The 26,843-nt window shown below is 38.7% G+C and overlaps 1 protein-coding gene across 1 annotated transcript in view; it reads left to right on the top strand.

Moving 5' to 3' along the window:
• Positions 1 to 26,843, top strand: part of dnah6 (dynein, axonemal, heavy chain 6) — a 53,760-nt gene that overhangs the window by 8,106 nt on the left and 18,811 nt on the right. Inside the window, exons 24-61 of the mRNA XM_086142206.1 lie at positions 78 to 174; positions 383 to 611; positions 1,635 to 1,799; positions 2,014 to 2,124; positions 2,245 to 2,370; positions 2,483 to 2,638; positions 3,847 to 4,008; positions 5,341 to 5,478; positions 5,596 to 5,763; positions 5,880 to 6,028; positions 8,047 to 8,154; positions 8,265 to 8,391; positions 8,755 to 8,967; positions 9,063 to 9,284; positions 9,390 to 9,512; positions 10,726 to 10,908; positions 11,100 to 11,243; positions 12,307 to 12,528; positions 12,700 to 12,847; positions 13,103 to 13,260; positions 13,948 to 14,079; positions 14,299 to 14,470; positions 15,725 to 15,871; positions 15,951 to 16,024; positions 16,127 to 16,281; positions 17,261 to 17,492; positions 17,574 to 17,726; positions 18,858 to 18,998; positions 19,681 to 19,923; positions 20,111 to 20,278; positions 20,428 to 20,663; positions 22,374 to 22,518; positions 22,695 to 22,811; positions 23,190 to 23,313; positions 23,515 to 23,711; positions 23,999 to 24,202; positions 25,912 to 26,037; positions 26,184 to 26,348. Of these exons, the coding sequence (XP_085998332.1) occupies positions 78 to 174; positions 383 to 611; positions 1,635 to 1,799; positions 2,014 to 2,124; positions 2,245 to 2,370; positions 2,483 to 2,638; positions 3,847 to 4,008; positions 5,341 to 5,478; positions 5,596 to 5,763; positions 5,880 to 6,028; positions 8,047 to 8,154; positions 8,265 to 8,391; positions 8,755 to 8,967; positions 9,063 to 9,284; positions 9,390 to 9,512; positions 10,726 to 10,908; positions 11,100 to 11,243; positions 12,307 to 12,528; positions 12,700 to 12,847; positions 13,103 to 13,260; positions 13,948 to 14,079; positions 14,299 to 14,470; positions 15,725 to 15,871; positions 15,951 to 16,024; positions 16,127 to 16,281; positions 17,261 to 17,492; positions 17,574 to 17,726; positions 18,858 to 18,998; positions 19,681 to 19,923; positions 20,111 to 20,278; positions 20,428 to 20,663; positions 22,374 to 22,518; positions 22,695 to 22,811; positions 23,190 to 23,313; positions 23,515 to 23,711; positions 23,999 to 24,202; positions 25,912 to 26,037; positions 26,184 to 26,348 (6,080 nt within the window). The remainder of the gene's footprint in view (positions 1 to 77; positions 175 to 382; positions 612 to 1,634; positions 1,800 to 2,013; positions 2,125 to 2,244; positions 2,371 to 2,482; positions 2,639 to 3,846; positions 4,009 to 5,340; positions 5,479 to 5,595; positions 5,764 to 5,879; positions 6,029 to 8,046; positions 8,155 to 8,264; positions 8,392 to 8,754; positions 8,968 to 9,062; positions 9,285 to 9,389; positions 9,513 to 10,725; positions 10,909 to 11,099; positions 11,244 to 12,306; positions 12,529 to 12,699; positions 12,848 to 13,102; positions 13,261 to 13,947; positions 14,080 to 14,298; positions 14,471 to 15,724; positions 15,872 to 15,950; positions 16,025 to 16,126; positions 16,282 to 17,260; positions 17,493 to 17,573; positions 17,727 to 18,857; positions 18,999 to 19,680; positions 19,924 to 20,110; positions 20,279 to 20,427; positions 20,664 to 22,373; positions 22,519 to 22,694; positions 22,812 to 23,189; positions 23,314 to 23,514; positions 23,712 to 23,998; positions 24,203 to 25,911; positions 26,038 to 26,183; positions 26,349 to 26,843) is intronic.

The following is a 26,843-nucleotide window of genomic DNA, read 5'->3' as shown; positions in this document are numbered from 1 at the left end:
CATACGACAAAAGCAAGTGAGAGGTAGAAAAAAATAACATATTCAAGATCAACCCTGAAGCCTCTTACTTGCCGTAGATTTGTTGGAGACCTTTCAAAGAAACAATGTTCTCTTGGATGAGGTCCAGAAGTGTCTTGAAGCCTACCTGGAGTCCAAGAGAGTTATATTTCCAAGGTAAACATCTGTATAGGGATTTTAAGTTAACCTGAATTTACATCATCTTAGATCCTCTTTTTGATAGTTTTGGACTTTATACTTTATTTTGACTCTAGACGTACTCATTAATCTTATTTTGCAATTGTAAAATCAGTTGTTTATCACTTATCTTCACAAGAGAGAATAGAGAATATGTGTCTGATGCTGCATGCTGTGTCCCTCACAGGTTCTACTTCCTATCCAATGATGAACTGCTAAAGATTTTGGCCCAGACAAGAAACCCCCAGGCAGTGCAGCCCCACCTTCGGAAATGTTTTGATGCAATTATATGCCTGGAGTTTGCTTTACTTCCGGGCCAACCATCCACTCCTGCAGGAGGTGTGCCTGCGACTGGAGAACAGGAGGTGATCTACAGCAAAGACATCCTGTTCATGGTCTCCCCTGAGGGAGAGAAGGTCAGCATGGACTAACCTGATTTCTTTTGCCATCTTCTCTGGTTCAGTTATACTCCTCTTGTTACCCAAAGTCCAACAATCGTCACCAGAACTAGTTTGAAAAACAGGGTTTAAGGTAACGCACCAATTAATCCAGGGATTTTGGCAGCAAATGCAGCCTATCTCTATTTATCAATATCACTAGACCACAAACTGTACGGTTAGGACAGAAAGTAGACTGTCAAATAATGCAAGAAATCAATAAAACCTTATTTTGCCCAATGCAAAACAATCGACCCCTGTGCTATTGGAAACTATTGTTTAATTTTCCCGAAGTTATTTCGGACAATTTTAAAGAGTTTCAAGCTTTGGGTTTTATTTGTTGCACTGTTCTTATTGGCTTGACAGTTATTTACTTGAATAGCAAATAACTAAATTGATCTGTTCGAAATTTTATTTTCTCAACCTGGCCGACAATTGCTGATATGCATTTCACCGCTTGGACATACTGATGTTATAACCTTTCACCGTGTTTTTAGAACAGACCTAATACTTTCTGCTCAATCCTCTAGACAAAACAAACGCAATATTTATTTAGTACTTTTGGTTTAAAATGATACATTTCCTCAGTATGTGCATGGTGTCTCAGATGAATCCAGCCCAGTCAGAGGCAGTCTCATGTATTATATCTCATACTCATACTTTTCCAATCGGGATGTTTTTTTAGTTTTCATTTATTTTTGTGTATGTTTGTGTTTTCGTTCAAGTAAGTCGAGTCGATTCATCATTGATAAATTATACCAACAAGGCTTTTGTGAATCCTTTCTGAGCCAACTGGAAACGTAACTGATACTGCCTGCTTCCTCCTCCACCGTGCCTGATGGGACCCACCGATTTTAAGCTCAATGGATTAATTACTGCCCTAGAATTCCTTCGCCACATCAGCTACTTGAATTGAAGCCAGATATTTAATTCTTAAAGAAGACAGTCCAGATACACTTTCACTTTTTAATGTTGAGCTTTTCTCGTATTTTGCAAGTGTAGGTGAGTTTGACCAAAGGTCTTAAGGCGATAGGCAATGTGGAGGACTGGCTCTGTAAGGTGGAGGAGGCTATGTTTACCTCACTGCGACGCCTCAGCAAGGCTGCTATTGCAGACTACCAGGTGAAATCGAGGGAGGAATGGGTGGTGGCTGGACATCCATCACAGGTACGCACACAACACACACACACACACACACACACACACACACACACACACAGTCACAGGCATTAGTATATCACGAGGCATCTGTCCCTTTTGTGCTGCGGTTATTCAAAAAAAAAGTAACATCTTATGAAAAACATTACCGGTATACTAAAGTTCTTCTGATGGTCTCTAATTCTAAATTATAGTTTGAAAGTACTTTTCATCTTTTCGCCAGGTGGTGCTGACTATCTCTCAGATGATGTGGTGCAGGGACATGGACGCCTGCCTGGAGGGAGATCATGATCACTTTGCTGCCTTGAAAGAATTTGAATTCACCAACTTTGATGTAACCTGCATTCATTAGTACAATACCTTTTACCCTAATATTCATAATTTGATAAATCGATCTTTTATGCTTAAGTATATTAAACTAATCCTTCAATATTTTGTGTTTTCTGGATCCCAGAGGCTGAATGCCCTGGCAGCACTAGTACGAGGCAAACTTCCACAATTACACCGTAATATTATCACTGCCCTCATCACCATTGACGTACATGCCAGAGACATTGTCACAGATCTAGTCCGCCAGAAGGTATACTACAATATATCTGAACAACTGAGATTAGAAATATAATACCTTAATGAAAAAATGATAGATGCCTTATTTCTCTTTCTCCCCTTTTCATTTAATTTCGTTTTTTTAGGTCGACACCAGAACTAACTTTGAATGGCAGAGACAGTTACGTTACTATTGGGATCATGACATGGACACCTGTATTGCCACCATGGCTCTGTCCACTTATATATATGGCTATGAATACTTGGGAGCCTGTCCAAGGCTGGTCATCACGCCACTTACGGTAAACATATGACATCCATGTGGTGATATATGTAAACACAAAGATCCACAACCCTTTACCTCACAGTGATCAAATCCTGGAGTTTGGTCTGGCAAGTGAAAAATAAAAATGATAATACATAGTAATATGTATGTTCATTGTACAGTTGTGTAGTATCAAGTGGCTTGCTGAGTAGAAGACAGGCAAATCCGCATATCGCCTTTAAAATATACAAATATACGACTAATATACTCAGTTGCATGCTGGCAGATATAAGCCCTATTAATCAACTTTGGATTTATGAGGTGAAAGTATTTCTCTTAGCTAAAGAGTTCATTTAGAAGCATTACATGCATATTCTTATTATGTTCCTTTTGAGAATTATTATGGCAACGGGGTTCCAGGTTATTCGTTTATAGTATTTGACAACAAAGCATGTTCAATTCAGTTACCACAGCAAGCCCTCATTACACCGTCATCCAGCAGTTTTGCCATTGCAATATAGCTTCTTGAAAATGTTCATAAAATAAAATGTAAAATGAAATGGGATTGAAAATGTATAAAACACGGGTAAGTGAAAGCAATAATTCACTGAATAGAACCTCTTGATATTGTCTCTTGTCTTCTGTTCCAGAAATGTAAATTCGAAGATGCTGATATGAGAATATAAACATTCATATGATGAAAAATTGTTACTAAAACCTATCAAAGATCATTAATAGGAATACTTGTTGAATAGTTGAAATGACATAATCAAGGACCAATTTCCTGTTTCAAAATATTCATAGGGAATCTTATGATGATTCCAAGGGTATAGCTAATTTTGAAGGCATTAATAAACTTATATATATATTATATAGTATTAATATATTATTTTAATAGGAGGGCATCCTTAGCCATCAGGGTTAGTTCCAAGCACAGTACAAAATTATCTGTAAGATTTACTTAATCATAAATATAGTCGGGATTGAAACACTTAATACTTTCCTCTCTCCTGATGAACAGTAAATTTCGACATTCAATCACAATATTAGTTTGTTTAGCTCAACCATAATTGTGAATAACTACTCTTGTTATGCGCTCTTGTGCTCTGCTGAGTATTTTTCCTGCTGTAGACTGAAGAAAAAAATGACAGGAAACCAATTTTTTTTGGACACTTGGTTTTAAATTGAGTTAATACATCAATAAATTGATCTTGCTCTAAATCCTTCCTTGTCTTTTTGGTGCAGGATCGGTGCTATTTGTGTCTGATGGGGGCTCTTCAGTTGGACCTGGGTGGAGCTCCGGCTGGACCGGCTGGTACCGGCAAAACAGAGACCACTAAGGACTTGGCTAAGGCCTTGGCCATTCAATGCGTGGTCTTCAACTGTTCTGATGGACTTGACTATAAGGTCAGCTTATCAAATTGTATCATTGTTGACTTATATATGGTCCCTGGTTTGTGATTTTATTCATTTATTTACTTAATTAAGTCTTATCATATTTTTATTAATGTTGTTGATATGCCTTCATTGTCTTTTAATTCAACGTGTATTCGTTTGCTGTCAGAATTCACTGCTTTGGCATGTGCTTGCTCTCTGTACTCTGGCCCATCGTGCCTCCTCTTTGGTGCCTTCAGATGGCACTGTTGCAAAAGCAGTCAAGGCTTCTAACCTGTGTTTTTTTTTTACATGGTCTTGCATTTGTATATGAATCTCCCACTTCCCCCAAATTCTAAGAGTTAGACATAGAGGTTATGTACATAGTAGAAATGATATAGTGTAAGTCAGTCTGTTTGAGAACTATTTAATATACATCAGTTATGCATTAACAACATTTTAACTCAATGCTTTACCTTAATATCCCTCCACGTCACAATTCTACTAAGCACTGTGATATCGCTCTGTGTACTTATTCTTCCCACGTATTCATGTCCCACAGTTTGACGGAGTCAACTTCAACCAAATATGCTGTTCTAATATTCACATTTGATAACTTTTAATATCTTTGAAGTACCCCCTTTTCATTGACGATATATTTTCCTGTACCCTTGAAGTTCCATATTCTTTCCAGTTTACACCAAATAATCCCCACAGTGAGGTTCCAGTTAGTTCAGCTGAAAGAAAATGTGTAGACTTCATTTATTCTCCCCCAGCCCTATTACACAAGAGGCTGCTCTGATTTGACATGTGCTTCACATACCTAACGTGTTAATCAAGTAGCATATTAAGAAATATAATTTAGATATTCCTTTTTGTCAGAGTCGCAACATGCATTGTTGTTGCATTTCAAAAATGTATTTGTTTTCTACCAAAACAATTCATTACAACGGGTACATTTTATCAGGTAACCTTGTAGCTACTGTTTTATTTTAATGATTCAAGGCAAGCTGTTGATTTACAATAAAATTACTGCCACTTTCTGCTTGTCCACATATCTGTAATAATTGCCCCCCTTTTTTTTTTTGGCTTGTAAGAAGATTATGGATATGACCTGTAGAAGCAGAATGGAGAATTAACTATTAATAAGATGAGTCATAATGTTACTGTGGATGCAACTTTACCTTCGGTCACATTCTTGCAGTGCTTCAACATCATGAAAGCATAATATTTGAGAGTCTTACCTCAGACTTAATGTTCATTGCATTGTTTCATGCATTAATTCTTTTTTTTTTTATTCCTTGTCTCATATGTTATCGATTAGACTTAACCACAATCAGTTACAAGTTTCTTTCTTTCTTGCAGATGATGGGGCGCTTCTTCAGCGGGCTTGCTCAGTCTGGAGCCTGGTGTTGTTTTGATGAATTTAACCGAATCGACATTGAAGTGCTGTCAGTCATTGCACAGCAGCTCATAACAATACGCAATGCTAAAGCTGCTAAGGTACAAGCAAGTTTATGAAATTACCCTAGAAGAAAGTATTAGCAAAGATTACTCAAATACATTCTGGCAAAATATTTTTCATGATTTGTAACTTTCTTTTCTTAATACATCAAACAGTTGTCACGGTTTCAGTTTGAGGGAAGAGAGATCAAGTTGGTGATGACATGTGCTGCATTTATCACAATGAACCCAGGCTATGCTGGAAGAACAGAACTTCCAGACAATCTTAAAGCTCTTTTTAGACCTATTGCTATGATGGTGCCAAACTATGCACTCATCGCTGAGGTAATGATTCCTTTACCTGTGCAAGTATACATCCTTCTGTCTTTACATTCCCCGTTTTCATCAAAATGGTATATCTGTTTTACATCTAATTTAATCAGTGTCCCTTCATCCCTCAGGTAATTTTGTACTCCGAGGGTTTTGAGTCCAGCAAGACCTTGGCAAGGAAGATGACCCAGATGTACAAGCTGTGCTCAGAGCAACTGTCCCAGCAGGACCATTACGACTTTGGCATGAGAGCTGTCAAGTCTGTTCTGGTCATGGCAGGGTCAGCGATATGGGCATCATACTCAAACATACACTGATATGCAAACATTTGGATGAAAAAAAAAAAAAAAATGACGGTCATTGACCTCTGCAGGGTTGTCCCAGCAGGACCAGCATTTGTACAGTACACACATGCACATACACACAGTCATACCCTCTGCCCACATATTGTGCCACTGTATTTATATTTGACAAGATTACATTTTAGCCACAGTCGTGACCTGCCATAATGAATAGAGTCAAATGCACATATTTATGTAAAGGGTTGATGTGGCTTTGGGCTTGACACAGGTTGCCTTAGAACTGAAAATACTTGGTTTGATACCCGAGCCCTTTTTGTCTGCCATGGTGCTGTTGGGCAAGATACAGAAAACCCTATCCGCCCCCCCTGGCTAAACGGCTTCCCAATGCTCACGATTCAGCCATAATAGGTTAAATGCAGAGAACAGTTTCCCACAATGGATAAATATAGCATTCAAATTTTCCAGTTGTCATTTTTTGAACTTATTTTTAAAAATTAAGTATTGGGCAGTCTCTGGTCAGATTACTGTGACTGCTAATATCAAATTTGGAAGTTAGCAATTGCATCGATTAGCTAAATGTTTGTTAAGGATCTTTTTATTGTTATTTAATTTGGGGGGATCAGTGATCAATCTTTGTCAAGAATGTATGCTGCTGTTACAGTATTTTTTTTTGTATTTTCTTATTGGCATTTATAGGGTTACTCAAAAAAAAGGACATTTCTGTGTTAGATTTATAGATTTCTTTGTGCTGAAGGTAGACACAAGCTTCGTGTTCAAATGGTGCTATTCTGTCATGCTTTTTCTACTGCAGAGAAAAGCAAAAGAAAAATATTCTTCCTCCTGAGTGTCAATATCATTGCAAGTGCCTTTCAGTATGAAAGTCCCTCGATTTATTGAATTCCCAATTTTTCAAGAGGGCACTTTATAGTTTGGAAAATGTTCTATATTTTTTCAGATTGACTTATTAAGTCATTGTACCCCTGTGTAACTCCAGGGCTGATGTTCTTATTCTGTTGTGTGTGTTGTGTGTGTGTGTGCGTGCGTGTGCGTGTGCGTGATGGGCATGCACTTATGCCAAATGCAAAATGGATAGAAGGTTAAGTAGATGTATTTACATTGCTATTCTCTCAAGAGATACTAAGGCCTAACTTTGCTGCTACTTAAAAAGCCTTTCAAGATATCAGGAATTAAAGCTACAGGCCGAATAAAACCATATCAATAAAAGAATGAGTTTTGCTTTTCGAGCTGGGGCAAGGCAAAACCGATTCACCAAGGTTATTCGGTTCCACGAAACTGGATGAAAGTAAGGGTACATGAAGTGGCTAAAATTACATAAGACAGCCGTTCTTTCCTTTTATGCTCCCAGTTGTTGCTCATAAGGTAAAATATAGGAAATAGTTGTAAATGGCCTGTGATTAATATCTTTTCCTAGATAATGCTCCTATGCCTAAGCTCACTTCAAGTTGAATCTCATTCATAATCATTGCATAATGTAATGTCTTATCGTTACTGAATTCTTTATGATTAATCATACTTGTTTGGAGGATCACTAATGCAATGTTGAATCATCAGCTGATTTGGAAACTGAAAATGTGCAAATCAGCCATATTTTTGTCAAATCATCATTTGCCCTTGTTTGCTTGCATTACTTATATTTATAGGAGAAGAAAAAGACTAATATTCATCCCTATAAGTGAATCCCTTTTTTGAATGTAATTTAAATAATTTAATGAATTTAATATCTACCAATTCAAAATCGTTATTATTAACCAAATGAATGAATTATTCTCTGACAGCAACTACTTAATAGATTTACATGTTTAGTTTAAACTGTCATAACTTCAATTCCAGTGCATAACCCCTTGATCACTGTGAGCTTTGGAAGAGCAGTAAATACACAATGCATCTCATGTTAATACTTTGTGATATGCACCTTTTTTTTATCGATCCATTCATTCATTCATTCATTCATTCATTGGATTGCCTGTCTGTGTAGATCCCTAAAGAGAGATAACCCCCATTTGAGTGAGGACGTTGTACTTATTAGAGCCCTGAGAGATTCCAACCTCCCAAAGTTCCTCACAGATGATGCACTGTTGTTTGGGTAAATAATTATGACTTAAACCCCCTTGAATAAGAAATACAACACAAGAGATCAGATGAAGTGATCACTACCTGTTAATGACTGTCTCCTTTGTGTTTATGCGTGTATAGTGGCATCCTGTCTGATTTATTCCCTGGGGTTTGTATCCCTGAACATGATTATGGTATTTTGCAATCGACCATTCTGGAGTGTCTGGTTAAGCGAAACTTGCAGCCTCTGCCTACGATGACCAAGAAGGTAAAACCTGTGCATGGTACAACTAGGCCTTATCATCCTATAGAATGATTTTCCTTTAAATTACTTGATAGTATTAACAAAAAAAAAACAAACAACTTACTGTTTATGGACTGTTTACAATGGATAGATGGACTTACTATTTACCACTTGACCGGCAGATAGTCCCTTCTACTTCTAGGGTAGTTATCTTCTATATATTATATTTTTTTTATGTATATAAAACAGCCGTCTATAACAGCCTATATATGAAATATATAAAAAAGGAAAAAAATGTTTCAGTTTTTTAATTCACAAAAAAATTACAAATAATTTGTTATACACAGTATTCAGATATACACTTTCCCTCACTGCCGTCACCAACAGGTGATTCAACTTTACGAGACCATGTTAGTCCGTCACGGTGTGATGTTGGTTGGACCTTCGGGCGGCGGTAAGACCAGTGTCTACAAAGTTCTGGCAGACACACTGGATACCCTTTATAATAGTGACCAGAGGGAGATCAACCCTTTCTATCAGCCAGTCAAGACCTATGTTCTTAACCCCAAATCTGTCACAATGGGAGAGCTTTACGGAGAGGTACAGCAATTAGTATGACAAGATTGAGCAGTGTTTTTTTTATTATCAACACTGATTTACATACTTGTTCTTAGATTTTCTGCAATTTTTTTTAGGTTAACACATTGACGCTGGAGTGGCGTGATGGTTTAATGGCGCTGAGTGTTCGTGATGCAGTAAGTGACACGACTGAAGATCACAAGTGGGTGATCTGTGATGGACCGGTTGACGCTCTGTGGATTGAGAACATGAATACCGTGTTGGATGACAATAAAATGCTCTGTCTGGCTAACAGTGAACGAATCAAACTGACTCCATCCATACATATGGTGTTTGAGGTTAGTGATACACCTGTTCCCAGATCAGCCCATTTCATTTTGTCCTGTAGATCTTGGTGTTAAAGAATTTTTGAATAAAATAAATCCAACATATTTGGTCCTCAGGTCCAGGACTTGGCTGTGGCATCTCCAGCCACGGTCAGTCGCTGTGGAATGGTGTATATTGACCCAGATGAACTAAAATGGATGCCGTATGTCCAGACATGGATCAGTGGTATAGGACCAAAGGTTTGTTCATGACAACACGATAATGCTCACAAACACATATGCATCTACAATTTGCACACTGAAGATAATTAGTAAAATGCGTAAAAGAAAATTACGAAGAAAAAAAAAACATGCCTTGTCCATTTCAATCGTTGTATGCAAGATACTAGAAGGAGAAAATGCACAATGGGTTCATTTACAAATGGATAACATAGACAAGGCACTATGACATAATACAAGTGGGATATTTCCACTTATGTAATCAAGTGGATTTTTATTTTGTTTTCTTGCTCAATATCACACCATCTTCTGTAATATCTATTTCATCTTATTTTCCACTTTACAGAAGATGTGCTGTAATGTTATTGTAGAATGTAAGAGTTCATTATTAGATCTCTGCTCATTGGAGTGAAGGCAGCTGCCGTCCTTTGCCACAGTACCCATCCCCAGTTCTCTGAATTAAAGCTAATGCTTTCTGGCTCAAGGTTTAAATTGTTTCCGATTAGCAGCACTAGATTTTAGAGCTACTTCATCTACACAGCCATTTCACTCATGAATGCAGGTCAGGCGAGGAGTTAATGAGCCCTTATTAGGCAAAACACTTGGCCAAGGGGAAACTATTGCGGTGATTTCCATCCAGTATGATCTGCTATATGTTTGCGGCAATGCCAATGTTGACCTGCAACCTAGTGTATTTTGCTATTCTGTATTGTACCATTGCTTTTTTTCCTTTTGCAGAATGTAGTGTTTATTTATTATGCTGTTCCCAATGCTGCAAAACAAATTGCTGTCTGCAGACAAATTATAAAAGTTGAGAGGTTATGATTATGCTTTATTTCCATATCATTTTGGTTCTGCAGTCACAGTGAAACCAGTCCATGTATGTTTTGTCAGTCCCTGTTAAAGACAAATTGGCTTGGCATCAAACTGGTCCAATAAAAGGGACAGTGATAATATGCATTGTGTGTTGTATAGTTATGTTTCAATTACTTCAGCTCTATTATTTATTCAAGTCTTGGTAAAAGTGAGTCCTGTATCTGTGTGTGTTTCAAGGCATATTAGTATCTAGTTAAATCTTGCCAATGCCTGTGTATGGTAATCTTTTATTTATTCAATGCAGGTTGTTCTGTGTGTGCCCTGTGTCTCTGCCTTACCTTAATTCTTTCATTGCATTCATTGCTCACTATAAAACTCATGGAAAAAAAAACCTCTCTACTCCTTGTTGTTTCTCCAGTTCCCAGATCCTGTGCGTAAATTCTTATTGGAACTGTTCGAGCAGTATGTGGACAAGGGTCTTCGGTTTGTGGTGAAGCGATGCACCCAGGCTATTCGGCAGGTGGACATCAGTAAAGTCAACACTCTCTGCTCCCTTCTGGAGTCATTGTTGCTGGGCAGAGATGGTCCAGACCTCCAAATGGTACATTCAGCTTAGATTTTGTCTGATTAAGTTTCGTTCTATTAGTGAATCAGTGCAGATACTATGTATATGTTAAAATAAGTGTACAGCGTTGGAACCAGGCCATTACTGACTGCTTATATTTATTTCTATGTGTGTGTCCATGTCTGTATCTGTGTCTGTGTGTGTCTTTTTTTCTGACCTGGTGATAGGACCCAAAGCAACTCAAAAGTGTACTTTGCCAGACCTTCGTGTTTAGCTACTTATGGGCAGTCGGAGGCAACCTGAACAGCACTCATTGGGAATCTTTTGACAACTTTGTCAAAGAGCAGTTTAAAGACAACAGCAATGCTAAGGTATATACTGTACATGTACGCATCTTTCAGGGTCCTCTAACTGTTATTAAATCTTTTCTGCAGAGGTGCTATGAGATTGTAATACAAAAAGGAAAGATGTCAGTATGTATTAAAAAAAAAATGGTATACACTGTAGTCCTACAGGAGCTTGTTTACCCAATTGTATAACATTTATTGGCAAACTTTGACAGTCAAATGATAAAACAAAGCACTCCTGCAACTGAAGGGTTGAGGCAAAGCTAATAACAAGAAGGAGCTGTTCCCCAACTTGAGGGAATAAGAATAACATTCAAAGCACACTATTTTCTTTATTTCTTGGTTAGATCAAAAGTAAAAAAAACTTGAATTGCAAATGAATATTTCGCTTCTCCAATCTCGCTACATTAGTTGTGAAGGTATAACTTAGCAATGGGGGAAATTTAAACTTCCGCATCCAAGAGGGCTGGTTCTGAGATTGTCACATTTTGGTGCCCCAACTGGACATTGTACATTGTACATCCAACACATAGCTTGATATTTGTAATGTTTTTACCGAGTTTTGTTGAGCAGATATGGAGGAAAGGTTTGTTTAAGGGCCATGCCTCAAGCATCTCTGTGCAGCAAGTTAGAGGAAAGCTCTACCTCACAGGTGTTTTCACCTTCCAACAACCCCAGGTCTGACACCAGTGTTGAACCTGCTTCATGTGACCTGCCTAAACTCAAAACATCCATGGGATTATCTTGACATTTTATTAACTGAAGTAGAACCTTAAAGGGGAAAGCGAAAGGAGCCTACCACCTTCTTTCGTCTTTGAATGTTTCCCCTGATGTTTTGCAATACAGCCAGCTCCCAGCAGGGGAGCTTGAGGAATTACACACACACATACACACACAAACACACACACACGGACGCACACTCATTGCCTCACACGCACACATGCACACACGCACAAGCACAATGAAACTACATACTCAATATGTATTCAACAAAAATGTGTCTTTGTTGGTTGAGTTTTAAATAACGCATGCATTTCAATGTATTCCTTAGAACTTTGCTAAATATGGGCCTCCATCTCCTTTGTAGCTTCCAAAGGAAAGATCCCTGTGGAGCGTGTACATCAACTTTAGCAGCAAGAGTCTGGAACCATGGGACAAGATAATCCCTTCCTTTCAGTACAGCAACGAGCAACCCTTTTTTGAGATGCTGGTTCCCACCACAGACACTGTCTGCTTTGGATACCTGATGGAAAAACTACTGTATGTGCGACATTCTGTTCTCTTCACTGGCGGTACCGGAGTGGGGAAGGCAAGGACTTTCAAATGCAGTACAAATATTAAGCAACCCAATGCATATATTTACAAACACACACAAGCTAGAATCATTTTGTGTTTTGGTGTTAGTGTAAATTATATAATATGTATAATATGTGAATTATATACGGCTAACTCAAGAACTCTTCTCTGCAACCTGTTACAGTCAGTGGTAGCTCGGGGTCTTCTCAACAGCATCCAGGAGAAGGAAGGCTACATCCCTGTCTATATTAACTTCTCTGCTCAGACTTCGTCCTGTCGCACACAGGAAATCATTGAGTCGAAACTAGAGAAAAAGAGGAAAAACGTTCTTGGTAAAATCTTGCCGTCTTATTATTTCATTTACCCCCATCTATTGTACAATGTCTTATAATGCTTGGTGGTTAATGCACTTTTATTTTGCATACAAATGTGATGCATACATTCATTCATTCATTGAGAAGTTGTCTATGTACCTGTATCAGCAGTGCATCTCCATATTCCAACTCCAACTTTCCAACTTTTGTATATCCATCAATTTGTCACTTGCTCTCTCTCTGATTATGTTTTATTCCCCACTTCCACTCTAGGCGCTCCTGGTAACAAGAAGCTAGTGGTGTTTGTGGATGATCTGAATATGCCCAAGCTGGACAGCTATGGCTCTCAACCCCCTATTGAACTCCTCCGTCAGTTCCAAGACTTTTCTGGGTTTTACGACAGGGATAAATTTGTCTGGAAGGAGATTCAGGTAAAAATCATTACAAAAAAATTATTGCGCATCATTATTTTGAATTTTGACAACACAGAATATGCATGGATACATATGCTCCAGGGGCTTCTGAGTCCAGCTGTATGCTGGCCTGAAGCATGGCTCTGCCCTATTTATTATTATGCAAACAGACTAGTTAACATACCCTTCATTCTTCTGTTAGAACAGTTGCTTTAAATAGAACTTTTACAGGCGCCTCACATATTTTTGGGGAAAGTGGGGCAGATTAGCCTCTCACTTAACCAAGAGAGCAGGATTTCTCAAATGATTTTCTGCTGCTCAGCTAGTAAAACTACAGAGTATTTATGTAACCATGATGTTTTGTTATCTCCTAATATACCCTAAGGTTTTATTAGGGAAGACATTTATCTAAAATATGTCCTGAGTATGTTTTCAAACAACAATACATCACCTTAAACCATGAAAACATTTGTTCTTGCTGATGTATTTGTCACAACTAGATCATTTCTGATGCATTACTCCATGTTAAGTTGTACCTAAATCTGTATGTCCAGGAAAAAATCTAATGTATCAAAAAGAATGATCCAAAATACATTCATCCCGAATGTGCATGGCTATTTTGCAGTATAATTCCTATGAAAAAGAGACCGTGACTTGCTGATCCTTTTAATTTGGCAGTCAATTCTTTTCCTCCTCCCCATCCAGGGGATGACTATTGCTGCAGCATGTGCTCCTCCGGGTGGGGGACGAAATCCCGTGACCCCTCGATTCATTCGCCACTTCAGCATGCTGTGTCTGCCAACACCTTCAGAAACCAACCTCAAACAGATTTTCAAAGTCAGTTTCACCAAACACTCAACTTACACAGATTCCCCCATAACACAAGCATCCACCACAATATCAACAGCATGTATCGTTACAATCACGAGACATGCTGATTTCTATCTCCAGCTTTCTCCTACTACTACTATTATCATCCACAACAATCACAAATTATTCTGTATCTCAACTTTGACGCAATCTTTCTTTCTTTTCCCCCTCTCAATATTCCTTCAGGCTATATTGTCTGGTTTCCTCAGTGACTTTTCCCAGACAGTGATGGACTGTGCAGGACAGATTGTAAATGCAGCTGTGGAGATTTACAACCGTCTGAGCATGGATCTCCTGCCCACACCAGCTAAGTCTCACTACGTTTTTAATCTCAGGGACCTCTCCAAGTGTGTTCAAGGTGAGCCGTGAACTTGTTTACATGCATGAATCTCAATGTACACCTTAACTTTCCACATTTCAATAAAGAACAGGTGCATCAGACTTTAGTGCAGTGCCTGGTTAGTTTGATACATTTGCATTTAACTGAGTTTTCAATTATTATTATTACTACTACTACTACTATTACTAATATAAAAAATTGGGGGGTTAATATAATCATATTCATCCAGTAAAATAAGAATGTTGTTTTTGTCTTCTTTCACTGAACTTTTGTGTAAGTGCAGAGTTTGACATGAGATCTCTGTTTTTATATAGACTCCATATTTCTATTTGATCCAATCAAACTGATTTAAACTGGTAGAATTGGAATTAGGATGAAGATAGGAATAACTTTAAATGAACAGTAAGATGGTATGTACAGTTAATTTTGAGAAATCTTCCCTTCTGCAGTTCAAATGTTGATAATAAAAATATTTCTGCATTCACTCACCCTGAATTACTTTTAATACTGAATGAGAATTAGAATTAGCTGCATTTAGAAATGTATGCATTAATCTAATTTTTCTTTGCGCAATATCCATATTTGTATGGAAACCATTTATTGCACTTGTCATTTGTATGCCGAAGACCATCTTTTGCATAGCTAACATCTGACCGATAACTTTGATTCCTGGATATAAAACACATTGAATACATTATGGATTTAAACTGTGAAGATGAGGAATAGAATGAAACACTTGACACAAGATTACCAGAAATTTAAGTCCAGTATCTTCACCAAGATACTTCAGGATTCTGCATATTTTAGCATTAAATATGCATCTTGATTGACCATTATTTTTAACAGCTTTCCTGTCACAAGTTATTAATGTAGTTGTACCACTTAAGAGCCACAATGTAAAGCTGAACCCAGCCAGATTGTGTGGCATAGAGTCCTTACCATCTCCCATTGACCTGCTAGACAACAGACAATGGGGGATAACAGCAGTAACAAAACAATTTTGATGGTGGCAACGGCTTAAAAACATTTTTGATGATGCTCATGTGAAAATGTTCCCATCCTTCCTCAAGGTTTGCACCTGCCTGCTTAAATTTGCATACCATAGTCTTACAGTACAGTATTTTATAAAACAAGACCACAAGACATTGTGTTTTAATTTGGCTGTTTCAGTCGTTCGTCCAATGTACACACACGTCTGTTTAAGCTCCATAGAAACAAAAAAAAAAAAAAAAAAAAAAAAATCTTTTTGTGTATATCTCTGGTGATGTTTAGGTATTCTACAGAGTGACTCAAGTCAGATAAGAGACAAGACCCAGATCTTTCGTCTCTTCTGCCATGAATGTCAGCGGGTGTTTCATGATCGACTCATCAACAACCAGGATAAGACTTATTTCAACACTATCGTCTGTGACGTAGCCAGTAAGACCGCTCTCTGGGAAAACTTTATGGATGCTAAAAATCCACTTGAAAGTTACTTTTTCATTTCTCTTCTTGCCAGGTAAATTTTTTGATATAACATTGGAGCCCTCATACTTTGTAACTCAACCCATCATATTCGGTGACTTTATTAAGGTCAGCCTGTCTATAAAATGAATATTCTTCATACCCTTAAAAGTAAAATGAATCCCATCTTTCATTCAATTCGCCTGCTTTCCATAACAAATTCCTTCTCAGGTGGGTGTAGAGAAGGATGAGCGCATTTATGAGGATCTTACTGACATGAATAAGATCCAGGCTGTTCTCCAGGACTACCTCAGTGATTATAACATGACCTTCTCCAAGGAGTCCAAGCTGGTTTTCTTCCAGGATGCCATTGAGCATGTCTCAAGGTAGCTACATGGAAACCTGTGGCCCTTTTTGAAATACATATTATCATGCTTTAACACCATCGTGAAGCGATAATAAATGAGCAGCTTTCAGTGTGTTTCCGCCCAGAATTAAGATTATCAGTTGTGATCTGATCTTCCCTCCACTAAATGGCAATCCGTGCCACTCACTTTTCCACCTGCTAAGTAAGCCAGATCAGCTAATTTCAGAGTGAATTAAACCAAATTGGCTCGCCTAGAAGGTGCATTCACATCTTACATGTTCTCCACTGAGCTGTTGTCCACTCGTTTTGTATCATTAAGGTCAAGTGTCGATACAAGGTCAAAATAGCCCCTCTGAACTGCATTGACTACTTAGTTGGTGGAAGGTAATATGTGGATACTACTTTGTATTCTCCACAAAACGCTTTTTTCCCAAGGGTTATTTGAGTCTCTAGGACATTGGAGGTACCACGCATGTGTAGTAATATCTTTTTTTTTTCTCTAGAGCAATCACAGCTGACTATTTGAAAGAAGCATATATTCATTTAGCTAGAATGACAGATATTGACCCTACAGACTATGAATTTTCTCTTAATTGTTTGAGAGAGTCCTGATACAAATCGATGTCTTGACCAGGTCTTCTATCTGTGAAACCGAAGTAATGTTTCATGATATGGCTCACCGCACAAATCTTTTCTCGGGTATAAATGTAGTGTGGTGGGAAGGGGGAGCATATTCTCCGACAATTAAAATAAAGAGACCCTCTCCTGCATTATTTATATTTTATTAAATATCTAACTGGTATGTAGCAACTATGACATTAATCTTTTTCCCATGAAAAAAAGTCTTTTGTCAACTTAGCAAAAAGGTGGATATGCAGCACTCTTCTAAATTCAAATATGAAGATACTAGATAATGCATAGTTTCAACTTTATTTGCAAATTGTGCTCGGCTTAAAGCATCACAGCTGAAACACCAGTGTGCATTTCGTCTCTCCTAGGATTGCCCGAATGATTCGCCAAGAGCGAGGAAACGCCTTGCTCGTAGGGGTGGGAGGGACGGGGAAGCAGTCACTTACCCGGTTAGCTTCCCATATGTGTGGATACCAGTGCTTTGAGATCGAATTGACCAGAGGCTACAACTATGACAGCTTCCATGAGGACCTGAGGAGGCTATACAGGTTGGCTGGGGTGGAGGGAAAAGATACAGTTTTCCTCTTTACAGACACTCAGGTAAGGTTCAAAGGCTGAAGTATCGACGGCAAAAATGTGTGCAAAGCAGATATTTTGAGAAGTCCTGCCTACATTTCGTAGATTGTGGTGGAGGAGTTTTTGGAGGATATCAACAACATGCTCAACTCCGGTGAGGTGCCCAACCTTTTTGAGAAAGATGAGCTGGAGCAGGTGCTTGCAGCTACCCGGCCAAAAGCCAAAGAGGCTGGAATCAGTGAGGAGAACAGGGACGAGGTACACACAAACACATGATATATTAAATTCCAACCAATCTTTTTTTCTGCCACTTCTGATTACAACGACGTAAAGCTGCAGAAACTCACTCGTCATCCCTTCATATTAAACGATGAAATGCTGAATGTTTTGGTCTACATTTGCATGTGGGAAAGGGTTAAGTCAAGATATAAGGAAATTAAGCTGTGGGAAGATGGTGACTGTCCATACTATGAATCTGTTGGACAACTTTTCAAGTCAGTGCTTTCAGCGGGAATGTTTGAGCTTCCTTTCTGCAGATAGCTCAGATGTTTAATTTGTGTCCCTTCTCCAAAACACAAAATTTGAATGACTGAGTCACCAACAACCCTCTGTCGAAACCTGATAACGGCTGGTGCTTTGGAATTAAGTGTGTTAGAGAAGCAAGATATCTAAAACATTTGAGGTAGTTGGTCCCGGGAATTAGGATTGGGAAACACTCTTCTGACTGAAGAGATATTTGGAGACAGTATTTTTATAACTGATTCCAATGGATGCACAAAGGAATAGGTGTTTACTTAGAGGCAAGACTTATCACCAACAAACAGGAATTGCTTGAGGCCAGAATTAAGGCATCAACATTTTTTACGGGATCCTTTTTTTTTTTCTTTTTATAACTGCTGTTCTGACATCAGAGTATGTCGACCAGAAAAGCTATTAAAGATATTTGAACATGTTAAGCATGTAACATTTATAAAAGGATTCTCTGCTTCTTGTAGCTGATGCAGATCAGCTTGGATTCTCAAGCTGATTTATGAGGATCTGCATCATAATTCTGACACCCAAATGAAACCAAGGGTAGAACAAGGACTTGTTCCGAGAGAGCAAACAACTACAAGGAGCAGAGACTCCTTTCATAAATGTTATATACTTCACATGTTCAAATATCTTTAATAGAGGTTAAGAAGGATCAACACAGAGTGGCTACTTTGCATCTCATAAAAAGAAAGTAACATTATTTATGATGCCGGTAACATCCTGAAACTGCACACATTGGCAAGTTATACTTTCAATAACCTTGGATTAAACACACCGCTCACAAGGAAACGGTAGGAACATGCATCAGCTGCTTGAGATCAACACTTCAGTGTTTGTGCGTTTGCTTGTCTCTAGGTATTCCAGTATTTCATTGCTCGTGTGCGGGAGAAGCTGCACATTGTGCTTTGTATGAGTCCTGTGGGCGATGCCTTCAGAGCTCGCTGTCGGATGTTTCCCTCGCTGGTCAACTGCTGCACCATAGATTGGTTTGTTCAGGTAAAATGAATGAGGTCTAAAATGTCAGACCACATGCTTCATGGCTATTTATCACTGTCTCCAACAGCGTTATTGTCTTAACGTAAACCACAATAAACTATACTGCTCAAAAAAATAAAGGGAACACTTGAACAACACAATGTAACTCCAAGTCAGTCACACTTCTGTGAAATCATAGTGTCCACTCAGGAAGCAACACAGATTCATTTTGACTTGTTTTAAGGACATTACATCAAAGTTGGATCAGCCTGGAGTTTGTTTTTACACTTTAATTTTGAGTGTGATTCCTAATCCAGACCTCCATGGGTTGATACAATTGATTTCCATTGATCATTTTTGTGTGATTTTGTTGTCAGCACATTCAACTGTGTAAAGAGCAAAGTATTTCATAAGAATATTTCATTCATTTAGATCTAGGATGTGTTTTTTAAGTGTTCCCTTTATTTTTTTGAGCAGTGTCTTAAAAAGGTATTCAAGATACTTTAATAGAGGACCGAAGAAACTGAGAAATTATCAGATTTAAGAAATTGAAATCAGAGAAGGAATAATGTTTCCCTCTTTAAAATGACTCAACTGGATAATGTATTTGACAGTGGTTAGGAATGGACTAGTACGGTTTCTGTAATGTTGTTAATGCTTTTTTATTCATTAATTATCCTCCTCTCTCACATTTGATGCTCAGTGGCCCCGTGAGGCACTGCTCTCTGTATCGAAGGCATTCTTCCTGAATGTGGACTTTGGCAGTGAGGAACTCAAAGAGTGCTTCTCAACTTTGTGTGTGGAGATACATGTCAGCGTCGCAATGATGGCCGATCGATTCTACGCTGAGCTAAGACGTCGTTACTACACGACCCCCACCTCTTACCTGGAGCTCATTAACCTCTACCTGTCCATGCTGGAGGAGAAGAGGCAGCAATTAGTGCTTGTAAGTTTGACTATCAAGTTACATCACAAAAATCATTAATTCAAGTGAGAATACCTCCATTCTGGTGTTAATCAGTCTTTATAAAAGTTTTTTTTGGAGGAAAATGGACACATACTGTTCTGACAACATCATTTGTGATGATTTTTTTTTTTTTGCCGATGATATTGTAATAAAAACTTGTATACAGGCTAAGGACCGTGTGAAGAATGGTCTTACGAAGCTGCTGGAGACAAATGTACTGGTGGACGAAATGAAAGTGGACCTGTCTGCGCTGGAGCCAGTTCTCAAACAGAAATCCATAGATGTCGATGCCCTCATGGAGAAATTGGCTATTGACCAAGAGAGTGCTGATGAGGTAATACAGGCACTCATTAAAAAAACATGTAAGCTACGCAAAATATTTTTTCCCAAGCAGAGCATACTGAAAAAGGAAAAAGCTCATTTTTCCTCATGGGTCCGCTTTACCGGACCAGTATGTAACATAAAAACTGATGCTTAATACAGGTGCGTAGCGTGGTAAAAGAAGATGAGGCTTTGGCCAAAGTCAAGGCTGAAGATACCCAGGCTATAGCTGATGATGCCCAGAGGGACCTGGATGAGGCTCTGCCAGCCCTCGAATGTGCGAACCAAGCCCTTAATTCGCTTGACAAGGCTGACATCTCAGAGATCAAGGTCTTCTCCAAACCCCCCGACCTGGTCATGACCGTCATGGAGGCCGTCTGCATTTTGCTCAGCACCAAGTCAGTTTACCTCATTTGCTGCCTGAATACTAATAATTATTTCCAAGATGGATTTTTGGATAACATTAATATAGGACTTCCCTCTTTCAAATTTGAAAAGCCTGCTGCTTATGATAATTGATTATGGTGGCCTAAAGCAATCGATAATCAAAATTATGAGTAGAATTGTTACATTAGAACAGTAAGTGCAAAAATCTACATTAACTGCTCCTTTATTTCAGCTGAGGTGTCCCTCAGCAAAAACCTTAATAAGATAAGATAAGATAAGAACAACTTTATTCATCCCGAAGGAAATTGTTGTGCCAGAGTTTCAAGCAAAAACATAACAATGATAGATAATAGTAGGAAGGAGGGAGAATAAGATATACAGTAAAAACTAAATTGTTAAAAATTAATTTAACAAGGGTTAGATTTGGTCCTCTTGTACTTTGCACTTGACCATTTCCATTAAGTGTGCAACTATTTTTTGGTCAGATTATTCATCCAGAAGACCAGTCTGGGAAATACACAGAATCATAAGTAATTTTTCCTAATTAGGGACATTGTATTCTCACTTCATTTGTTATAACCAGGCACAGTGACACAGTGTTTAGCCCTTTTCGCTAGAATCCAGAAGGACCCTAGTTGCATGCCTACAGCAGACCTTTCTGTGTGGAGCTTGCATGTCCTCATGTCTGCCTGGGTTTCCTACAGGTTCTCATTTCCTCCCAAAGACCAAAAATATGCAGAAGGTCTATCAGAGACCCTAAAGAACCGAGACATGTGAATAAGTCGGTGAATGTTTGTCTGTATGTGGCCCTGTAATCCACTGGCGACCGGTCCAGGTCGTACTCCGCCTCTCACCCAATGACAGCTGGGATACTCTCCAGTTCCCCCACGCCCCCGAGTGCTGGATGAGCGGTATAAATCATGAATTCATTAATTGATAACTAGGCACAATCAAAAACCTTAAAGTATCATCATCTTCAGAAAAGGTGATCAGGATTATGTTGGTATATTTAGAATAACCACTGCAAACACAATTTCAGTTATTGTTATAATAAACTCATTTTAAAGCGTGCCGGGAGATTTGGGTCAATTTTAATCCGTTATTGTAATTTTAGAAGGATTACTCATCTCCTGACTCAGCACTCATCCCTCTTTCAACCGTTAAATTTCATCAGTCATTAATCCCATGCACTGTTGCTCTAAATCAATCAGGATATGAAGTATCCTGCCTTTCTAACCTTTCACCAGCCTCTCTTCACCACTGGGGCACCTTTATTTTGCAGATGTGACAGAGTGGCAGGCCAAAAAACTTTATAATACAAAGGTCAGCGGTACATTAGCAATAATGAGGCAAAATGGAAAAGTTAGATAATGGTAGTTAGATAAGGTAAGAAAGGTAAGGTAGTTAGATAATTCCAGCAAATAACCAAAAAAATACTCTATTTCAGGACTTTTCCAGGGGGCATTTCTTCTCTATGAATTTCCTCTTTTGGGAAAAAAACACAGGAGTAAGTCTCAATTTTCAGGGGGAATTTTCCAAGAAAATAAATTGTCATGAACTCACAGGAGAAAATCTCCAAGCAGGTTATGAAATATATCTAAGTTAGCAAACATCAGTTTCATCTCCATGTGGATATTTTCAAGCTGGGCATAAGCTCGAGGTTTTTTTTTAATTTTTTTTAATCTTACCAGTCCCTCATTGGAATTCCTTTTTCCTAACAGGCCAGACTGGCTCAGTGCCAAACAGTTACTTGGCGATGCCAATTTTCTACGCCGTCTGACAGAGTATGACAAGGACAATATCAAGCCCCAGATCCTGGCCAAGCTGCAAAAATATGTCAACAACCCTGATTTCATACCTGAGAGGGTATGTTTGAATTTCTGGTCCCGTACTCAGACATATCTCATAAATCATCATACATCTGATATGTACAAAATTATGAAGTGCCTTATTCTTTTCTTACTATAAAGAAATACGAGGTTAGGGATTATATTATATATAGTATAATTATATTTTCTTATATATTATGTTTCCGCTTTAAGGTGGAGAAAGTATCCAAAGCCTGCAGGTCAATGTGCATGTGGGTCAGAGCCATGGATCTTTACTCAAAAGTCCTCAAGGAAGTCGGACCAAAGAGAGAAAAACTGGCCAAAGCACAGGTTTGTCAAATCAAGGATATCACCCCTTTAACAATGATATTAAAGTCTCAGTTGTCCACCAGGCAAGAACATCGAGTATCGGAGGGTAGTTCTTACAAATGTTTGCCCCACATCCAAATTTGTTCAGGGTATCCATTGAGGCCGTGTCCCATATTATAATGTTTAAATGATTTAAATGATACTGATTATTATAAAACATGCCATGACCCCAAAGATGAGGAATTTTGTATCACAGTGTTACATATCGTGCAAAACATCAACAACAGCATGAAGCAGGTATGCCTTTGTTGATCCCTTCAATATTCAGTAGGTGAAAAAAAATCATTGTCCATTTTCCTCTCGCCGAAATCTTTTTTTTTTCCTCGAATAACCATTTAGGCGGAGCTGGATGAGACCATGGCAACACTGAGAGAAAAGCAAGCGAAGCTGCAAGAGGTGGAGAACCAGATCCGACTCTTACAGGAACAGTTTGACAGCAGCATAAATGAGAAGGAGGATTTGGGTGATTGCATTCCCCTTTGAGTTTTCAATTTCCATCTTTTTTACTAGTTTTTACTAGACTATTTTATCTATTTATTTATTTGTTTGTTTGTTCATTCATTTATTATGAAAATGCCAGGAATTCATATTCACCCTTTTAGATACTTTCAATAAATCACTGAACCTATTTTTGTTTTTCTGTCTCGCTCTATGTGACTGAAAGTCAACACTATGGACCTGACACAGGCTCGACTGACCAGAGCAGGAAAGCTGACTTCTGCTCTGGGTGATGAGCAAGTACGCTGGGAGGAAAGTGTCGCCTGCTTTGAACAAGAGATAATCAATGTTGTGGGGAACGTCTTCATCGCAGCTGCTTGTGTGGCTTATTATGGAGCATTCACTTCTCACTACAGGCAGTTGGTAGGTGCAACATGTCACACAATCTGGAGAGGTATTTGTTACTGTATTTCAGATAACTGGGATAACTATTACTGTGCAATCAAGTTCACATCACAATGTAAGGAAATGGGCTTTGTTTGTATTGTCCAAATGGAAAAGTATTACAGGATTGGAAATCAACAAGATGTTTTTAATTTAAATTTCACTTTTAAAATGCAATTAAAAAAAATTATTTTGGTTAAAACTAAATCATGAAAGAAAAAAATAAAAACCCAATTATTTTCGAATTTATGCCACTTTCGCCCCAGCTGATTGACCAATGGATAATACAGTGCCAGGAGTTAAACATTCCCATAAGTGCCAGCTTCAGCCTCATCAACATCCTGGGTGATCCGTACGTGATCCGCCAGTGGAACACTGAAGGTCTGCCTCGCGACACGGTCTCCACAGAGAATGGGATCCTGGTGACTGAGGGTCGTCGCTGGCCTCTTATGATCGACCCGCAGGATCAGGTGAAGTTACAGATGATGCAGCTTTTAGATTCATCTGTGATCTATTAGTTTTGGTTCTAAAAGTATATCTGCACCGTTACATGTAAGAAGCACACACTGCACAAAGTGCACTTAAGCATGATCATTTTTAGAAATAATGTCTGTTTCGAGAAGTTCTTGGTGGAAACTGTGTTTTAACATATGAAACAGACTGAAGAGGATGGCTTTCAGAGTTGGGAATTCACCATAATTCTTATTTATGATCATAGGGGGAAACATCTACTGTATTCAAAGATATATTGTCTCGTTGATAAAAGCGTCCCCCAGCCTCCTTTAGCAGTCTTTTGGGGGAACTGTCGGAGACGACAGGTGTTTCTCAATTCCAGTGTCCTTGACTTTGGTCCCAGGGGTCCAACCAAGTCAGGTATTTCAGTTGCTAAACCTTAATTTATGATGTCTGGGTTGTGTCCCGTGTCCCTTGTGCAGATGGTTTGTGCAGTGTGGGTCTTAGGAGGATCAGTTCTGAGATAAAAATATAATTCTGTGGAGGTCTTTGTAAACACCACAGTCAGGCTCTCTGAACCTCTCTTGAGCCGATACTTGTTATGTTAATTGGTTTTGAAGGAAGTATTCTGTTTCCATAAAGGGAAAGATAACTATGATCACGAAAATTAATAAATTTAAGAATTGTCTCCCTAGATAATTCTAGCAATGACAACACTGCTCTTCAATTACTATGAAATACTGTGTCTTGAACAGATTGGACTATAGACTCAGGGTTATCATGGTGTACCATGGTTATGAATGTAGTTTCAGTTACATGCAAGGACACATAAGAGATCAAACCTGTAAACACAACACCAAACTCTTAAGTTGATTTTTGATCAGATCTATGTCCCTGACTTGCACCTTTGGTGGAATCCAATGATTTAGCCTAAAATGCAGTCATCCAAAACCTTTGTTGATTTTTCAGAGGTACGTGACATGCTGTCCCCTCTCGCAAGACACCCACACCCACGGTTTTCTGTTCTCCGCCAATGACCAGATATGTCATGTTCAATTAATCTGTTTGTTTTCTTAGGGCCATCATACATTGTGGGTAGTGAAGTGTGAATGTCAAATAGTTTTAATACAAATGTGTTTTCGGTTTACATGTTTGCCTTAGTTGCATACATTTATAGCTATCTGTGCTTGTACTTAAAAATGTTTGGGACTCTAACAGTATTTGTGTGTTTTCATGCGCAAAGACACATTAGTAAACACTGCAGATTCTGCAAAAGTGCTACTCCCCCAACCAGAAAAAACATGGAAATACTGTCACGGCTTTGCCTTCTAAGCCTCCTTGAAGCTGACTACCCACTAGTCTTTGACCACTGACAACTCTAATTTCCTCTTGTCGTGTTTAACTGTTTTTTTTATTCATCCTTTTCCTCCTCCTCCTTCAACCTCTTCTTATTTGGCTCCCTTGTCCTATGCTGTCAAGTGCAAAAATGGATCAGACAGAAATTCTGTCAACTTCTATATAAAGCGTCCTTATACAATATGTGTGTGCTACATAACATTTATCTGTGCAGTACCCTTGTTTGTTTTCTTGTGACACTCGCATAGCATCACTGACTAGAATGCCGTGCAAATAACATCAAGTACTGCCACTTATCCTCATGCTTAAAAAATATGTAACGGTCTGTAATGGTTTTACTTTATATTAAGGTTAATTCTCTCTGCCTCAGGCCAACCGATGGATCCGCTCCAAGGAAGCCAAGCACGGTCTAATTGTGATCAAATTAACTGATCAAAATTTCCTCCGTACTCTGGAAAATGCCATCCGCATGGGCATGCCTGTTCTGCTCGAAGAGGTGGGAACATACGCACTGTCATGATAAAAGTTTTCTTGTCATTACTTCCCTCCTTTTAGAATTTATTCAAGTCAACATGCATTTCCCCAAAGCACCAGTGTCAGGTATTTGTTTTTTTTTGTACATTTTGCGTTGTCTGAGTATAGTTGAAGGAGACCCTGGATCCGGCTCTGGAGCCCATCTTGCTCAAGCAGACATTCGTGTCTGGAGGGCGGACACTGATCCGCCTTGGAGACTCAGACATCGACTATGACAAAAATTTCAGGTTCTATATGACCACAAAGATGACCAACCCACACTACCTACCAGAAGTAAGGATATAATGCACATGCATGCACACACAAGCACACGGACGCACACACACACACACACAAACACACAGGCCAAAGGCCTAAATAACCTGTGATTGAACCTTGGCTTAAGGCAATGTTTATTTTTCTGCTTCAGCAATTCTCAGTGTACAACTGTTGTTAACTGTCAACAACTGTTGTCAGGATCAGCTTGCAACTGACATACTGATCGTCACCATGGTTTTGTTGCTACAATAACACCGTCAGACCCGGGCTTTTTGCAGGTTCCATCAATCAGATATCAATCTGATATTTTTAGTACTGGCAGAATGCAGAGAGAAATAAAACAGCAAATGCAAGAGATTTTGTACACTTGTGCCAGTCAAGCACTGTCTGATGATGCAACCAGACCTTGGCTTCCGGCTGCGGTCTTGACTACTTTTGTGCCCATGATTGTTTCGCCCATTGTTTTGTCGCCTTTTATATAACATCAGCTTAGGAGAGCAGAAAAATATT

Source organism: Fistularia commersonii, chromosome 35 (assembly GCF_037954325.1).
Source record: "Fistularia commersonii isolate RoL2024-O1a breed Wild chromosome 35, RoL_Fcom_v1.0, whole genome shotgun sequence".
NCBI lineage: Eukaryota > Metazoa > Chordata > Actinopteri > Syngnathiformes > Fistulariidae > Fistularia > Fistularia commersonii.
Note: the sequence above shows the minus strand (reverse complement) of the source record. Positions and strands in the feature narration are given on the sequence as shown.